The 6,500-nt window shown below is 54.3% G+C and overlaps 1 protein-coding gene across 1 annotated transcript in view; it reads right to left on the reverse strand.

Moving 5' to 3' along the window:
- The window catches only part of nek1 (NIMA-related kinase 1), a 41,236-nt gene that overhangs the window by 7,573 nt on the left and 27,163 nt on the right, over positions 1-6,500 (reverse strand). The window contains exons 22-26 of the mRNA XM_061230136.1: positions 4,338-4,463; positions 3,923-4,042; positions 3,494-3,556; positions 2,672-2,834; positions 352-819 (exon numbers count right to left, since the gene is read on the reverse strand). Coding sequence (XP_061086120.1) covers positions 352-819; positions 2,672-2,834; positions 3,494-3,556; positions 3,923-4,042; positions 4,338-4,463 — 940 coding nt within the window. The remainder of the gene's footprint in view (positions 1-351; positions 820-2,671; positions 2,835-3,493; positions 3,557-3,922; positions 4,043-4,337; positions 4,464-6,500) is intronic.

Consider the following 6,500-nt stretch of genomic DNA (forward strand, 5'->3'; position numbering starts at 1 on the left):
GTAATAGGGTAATAGGGTAGTATGGTAATAGGGTAATAGGGTAGTATGGTAATAGGGTAATAGGGTAGCATGTAGTATGGTAATAGGGTAGCATGTAGTATGGTAATAGGGCAGTAGGGTAGTATGGTAATAGGGTAATAGGGTAGTATGGTAATAGGGCAGTAGGGTAGTATGGTAATAGGGTAATAGGGTAGTATGGTAATAGGGCAGTAGGGTAGTATGGTAATAGGGTAGTATGGTAGTATGGTAGTAGGGTAGTATGGTAGTATGGTAATATGGTAATAGGGTAGTATGGTAATAGGGTAGTATGGTAATAGGGTAGTATGGTAGTAGAGTAGCAGCAGGACTGACCGGCTGTGCCCAGGCTGGTCTCCTCCAAGGTCTGCTGGGCCACAGAGATGAGGGGTGGGGCTCCAGCCTCCCAGCGTCTGCGCTCCGCTGGGGCCGGTCTCTCCGCTGGGGCTGGACTCTCCTCTGGGGCTGGACTCTCCCCTGGGGCCGGTCTCTCCTCTGGGGCCGGTCTCTCCCCTGGGGCCGGTCTCTCCTCTGGGGCCGGTCTCTCCTCTGGGGCCGGTCTCTCCCCTGGGGCCGGTCTCTCCTCTGGGGCAGGTCTCTCCTCTGGGGCTGGACTCTCCCCTGGGGCCGGTCTCTCCACGGGGGCCGGTCTCTCCTCTGGGGCAGGTCTCTCCCCTGGGGCAGGTCTCTCCCCTGGGGCCGGTCTCTCCACGGGGGCCGGTCTCTCCTCTGGGGCAGGTCTATCCTCTGGGGGCAGTCTCTCCTTTGGGGGTGGTCTCTCCCCTGGGGGACCTACCTGTGCACCTGAGGGAGGGGTTCACCAGGGGGACTGCGTTAGCGTTTTGGTGTCACAGCTGGGCTGGCTACAAAGACTTCCTGTTTCACGAGCCAGACGGTGCCCCTGGCATTTCCACCGTCAGACAGCTCCAATTGGCTGGCTCTCTCATTAGCATTTGTGAGCAGATCAGGGATGGCAGAGAATATCTGGGAGAAGAAACCTGGGGAGCTCCACCAATCACGCAGACTGCTGGAAACAACGGGCATTGTTCTAATGCTGATTGGTGGAACGTGACATGTGACATGGTGTAGTGTCCACCAATCACTGTCGGCATAGTTCTATCGATTGTGCCATGTGATCGATGGGACTCTGGCTCCATTTCGTTCCAGGGAAGTGCGGTCACTGGGTATTAGATAAGCCCTGTATAAATGCAGCGATCTTTCTACACAGTGATGAGGGGGAAACTCGCCCCAATCACCACCACTGTGTAACATCCACCTGCGTCAGGCACGGCGGCCATTTTACACCAGAGCACTCACCACACACCAGCTGAGGTGGAGAGGGAGAGAGAGAGAGAGAGACACACCTCACCACACACCAGCTGAGAGAGAGAGAGAGGGAGAGAGAGGGAGAGAGACACACCTCACCACACACCAGCTGAGAGAGAGAGAGAGGGAGAGAGAGAGAGAGAGAGAGAGAGAGAGAGAGAGAGACACACACCTCACCACACACCAGCTGAGGTGGAGAGGGAGAGGGAGAGAGAGAGAGAGAGAGAGAGAGACACACCTCACCACACACCAGCTGAGGTGGAGAGGGAGAGAGAGGGAGAGAGAGAGAGAGAGAGAGACACACCTCACCACACACCAGCTGAGGTGGAGAGGGAGAGAACGCTCACCACACACCACCCTAACCCTGAAGGAGACAGGCTCCGTCTCACCCTAACCCTGAAGGAGACAGGCTCCGTCTCACCCTAACCCTGAAGGAGACGGGCTCCGTCTCACCCTAACCCTGAAGGAGACGGGCTCCGTCTCACCCTAACCCTGAAGGAGACGGGCTCCGTCTCACCCTAACCCTGAAGGAGACGGGCTCCGTCTCACCCTAACCCTGAAGGAGACGGGCTCCGTCTCACCCTAACCCTGAAGGAGACGGGCTCCGTCTCACCCTAACCCTGAAGGAGACAGGCTCCGTCTCACCCTAACCCTGAAGGAGACAGGCTCCGTCTCACCCTAACCCTGAAGGAGACGGGCTCCGTCTCACCCTAACCCTGAAGGAGACAGGCTCCGTCTCACCCTAACCCTGAAGGAGACGGGCTCCGTCTCACCCTAACCCTGAAGGAGACAGGCTCCGTCTCACCCTAACCCTGAAGGAGACAGGCTCCGTCTCACCCTAACCCTGAAGGAGACAGGCTCCGTCTCACCCTAACCCTGAAGGAGACAGGCTCCGTCTCACCCTAACCCTGAAGGAGACGGGCTCCGTCTCACCCTAACCCTGAAGGAGACGGGCTCCGTCTCACCCTAACCCTGAAGGAGACAGGCTCCGTCTCACCCTAACCCTGAAGGAGACGGGCTCCGTCTCACCCTAACCCTGAAGGAGACGGGCTCCGTCTCACCCTAACCCTGAAGGAGACAGGCTCCGTCTCACCCTAACCCTGAAGGAGACAGGCTCCGTCTCACCCTAACCCTGAAGGAGACGGGCTCCGTCTCACCCTAACCCTGAAGGAGACAGGCTCCGTCTCACCCTAACCCTGAAGGAGACAGGCTCCGTCTCACCCTAACCCTGAAGGAGACGGGCTCCGTCTCACCCTAACCCTGAAGGAGACGGGCTCCGTCTCACCCTAACCCTGAAGGAGACAGGCTCTGTGTTCCTGAAGGAGCTCACCTGAGCACCTGTCCTCCAAGGGCTTCTGGGGCTCCCAGCGGTCTCTGTCCCCCGCCGGGCCGCCGGGGCAGGGTGGGGCCGGCTGCTCTTCCTCCTCCTCCTCCTCACCGTCGCTGCTCCGCACTCTGAGGTTCAGCCGCCGCAGGATCTCCCGCTTCTCACTCTGATGGGGTCAGGGGTCAGGCAGGGGTCAGGGCGTTAAGGACAGCGATGCACAAACCCCACGCTCTCAGCTCATCCCCTCACACAGCCGGGAATCCCGGCGGGATTTTGATCAGATTTTTATGCCTTCTTCCTGACGTTCCCTTCCCTTGGAATTCCCAACAAGGCAGGATGAAATATTCACAGGTGGGATCAGGCTCTGAATGATGAACTCAACCCCTCCCTCCTGCCAAGGCTACAAAACGCTTCCAGCAAGAAGGAAAATCCCACAATGCAATGCTCTACACATGAAGAGAGAAAGGTGGATTTTTTTTTGTGGGATGAGTTCGGGAAGTTTGTGAATAATTCATGAGCGCATGTTGAGGAATGGGAGGTTTGGATTGAGAACTGAGAATTTAACTGTCGGATTCTTTAGTCTGGCTGGTGTGTTTTTATGACCACTCAACATAAGCTAGGGTGGTTGTTATTAATTTAGTCTTATGTCTGTTTGTAATGCGTTGTCTATGCCAGGTGGAGGCAAAGTGTTTGTTCATTGTTTACCCTCCCCGCAGAGCACCAGTTCAGTTTGCATGCTGCACATTTAGTCTGGAAACACCTCCCTCGACAGAACGGCAAGGGAGGGGAATGGGTTAAAGTGGAATGAAGCCCCGCCCAGCTTACCTGGAGAGAAGCCCCGCCCACCTTGGTGGGGTCGTCCAGTCCCCTCTGAGCCAAAGTCACTTCCTGGAACATGGAATTATGGGAAAGGGGTCTTCACAGTGCTAGACTCACGCACACACACAGTCTCAAACACACATTCACGCTCACACGCTCACACACACACACACACACACACACACACACACACAGTCTCAAACACACACTCACACACACACAGTCTCAAACACACATTCAGGCTCACACACACACACACACAGCCTCAAACTCACACTCACACACACACACACAGTCTCAAACACACGCTCACGCTCACACACACACACACACACACAGTCTCAAACACACGCTCACACACACACACATACACACAGTCTCAAACACACACTCGCATATCAGTACGAGGCAATGTGATTGGACGGCAAAACTCACCGCGCCGACATCCTTCAGTGCGGCTGTCATGGAGATTGCTGGGGGGGTGGGTTTGGGGGACGGGGGGGCTCGGGCACCAGGGTCTGGAGGGGGGGGCACCTTCACCCCCCGGGCGACCAGCTGGACATAAAACAGAGTTTCTGAAGCAGCTGCACTCTCACTGCCTTTTAAACTCATGAAAGTACGGTTATTTAGATGACGCTTTTATCCAAAACTACTTAAAGTGGATTAGACTAAGCAGACAACAATCCAACCTGGAGCAATGTGGGGCTAAGGGCCTTGCTCAAGGGCCCAAAAGCTGCACTGATCTTATTGTGGCTTCACCGGAGCTTGAACCACCGACCTTCTGGGTCCCAGTCAGGTACCAGTGTCTGCTCAGAATGAAACCGTGTGTATTGCACTAGTGTGTTGTTACCATGACAACAGAAGGCGGGGTCACACGCACATGCTCCTCCCAGGCCCTCCGCTCTCGGTCATATGCCTCTCTCCTCTTCTGCTCCAGCTGCTCCTTCAGCACCGCCGCCCGAGACTCAGCCTGCGCCTGCACACACAGCAAGGTCCACAAAGTCTCTGACTCCCCGCTCTGTCTCTGACTCTGTCTCTGACTCTGACTCTGACTCCCGCTCCGACTCTGACTCCCCGCTCTGACTCCCCGCTCTGACTCTGACTCCCGCTCCGACTCTGACTCCCCGCTCTGACTCCCCGCTCCGACTCTGACTCTCGCTCCGACTCTGACTCCCCGCTCTGACTCCCCGCTCCGACTCTGACTCTCGCTCCGACTCTGACTCCCCGCTCTGACTCCCCGCTCCGACTCTGACTCTCGCTCCGACTCTGACTCCCCGCTCTGACTCCCCGCTCCGACTCTGACTCTCGCTCCGACTCTGACTCCCCGCTCCGACTCCCCGCTCCGACTCCCCGCTCCGCTCTGACTCTCGCTCTGACTCCCCTCCCATAACATTACATTAATTACATTAATGGCATTTGGCAGACGCTCTTATCCAGAGCGACGTACGGTTGATTAGACTAAGCAGGAGACAATCCTCCCCGGAGCAATGCAGGGTTAAGGGCCTTGCTCAAGGGCCCAATGGCTGTGCGGATCTTATTGTGGCTACACCGGGATTAGAACCACCGACCTTGTGTGTCCCAGTCATTTACCTTAACCACTACACTACAGGGTCATGTACCTTAACCACTACGCTACAGGGTCATGTACCTTAACCACTACGCTACAGGGTCATGTACCTTAACCACTACGCTACAGGGTCATGTACCTTAACCACTACGCTACAGGGTCATGTACCTTAACCACTACGCTACAGGGTCATGTACCTTAACCACTACGCTACAGGGTCATGTACCTTAACCACTACGCTACAGGGTCATGTACCTTAACCACTACGCTACAGGGTCATTTACCTTAACCACTACGCTACAGGGTCATGTACCTTAACCACTACGCTACAGGGTCATGTACCTTAACCACTACGCTACAGGGTCATGTACCTTAACCACTACGCTACAGGGTCATTTACCGTAACCACTACGCTACAGGGTCATGTACCTTAACCACTACGCTACAGGGTCATGTACCTTAACCACTATGCTACAGGGTCATGTACCTTAACCACGACGCTACAGGGTCATGTACCTTAACCACTACACTACAGTCATGTACCTTAACCACTACACTACAGGGTCATGTACCTTAACCACTACGCTACAGGGTCATGTACCTTAACCACTACACTACAGGGTCATGTACCTTAACCACTACACTACAGGGTCATGTACCTTAACCACTACGCTACAGGGTCATGTACCTTAACCACTACGCTACAGGGTCATTTACCTTAACCACTACGCTACAGGGTCATTTACCTTAACCACTACGCTACAGGGTCATGTACCTTAACCACTACACTACAGGGTCATGTACCTTAACCACTACGCTACAGTCATGTACCTTAACCACTACACTACAGGGTCATGTACCTTAACCACTACGCTACAGGGTAATTTACCTTAACCACTACGCTACAGGGTCATGTACCTTAACCACTACACTACAGGGTCATGTACCTTAACCACTACGCTACAGTCATGTACCTTAACCACTACACTACAGGGTCATGTACCTTAACCACTACGCTACAGGGTCATTTACCTTAACCACTACGCTACAGGGTCATTTACCTTAACCACTACGCTACAGGGTCATGTACCTTAACCACTACACTACAGGGTCATGTACCTTAACCACTACGCTACAGTCATGTACCTTAACCACTACACTACAGGGTCATGTACCTTAACCACTACGCTACAGTCATGTACCTTAACCACTACACTACAGGGTCATGTACCTTAACCACTACGCTACAGGGTCATGTACCTTAACCACTACGCTACAGGGTCACGTACCTTAACCACTACACTACAGGGCCATTTACCTTAACCACTACGCTACAGGGTCATGTACCTTAACCACTACGCTACAGGGTCATGTACCTTAACCACTGCGCTACAGGGTCACGTACCTTAACCACTACAGTACAGGGCCATTTACCTTAACCACTAC

This window comes from Conger conger, unplaced genomic scaffold (assembly GCF_963514075.1).
Source record: "Conger conger unplaced genomic scaffold, fConCon1.1 SCAFFOLD_96, whole genome shotgun sequence".
In the NCBI taxonomy this organism is placed as follows: domain Eukaryota; kingdom Metazoa; phylum Chordata; class Actinopteri; order Anguilliformes; family Congridae; genus Conger; species Conger conger.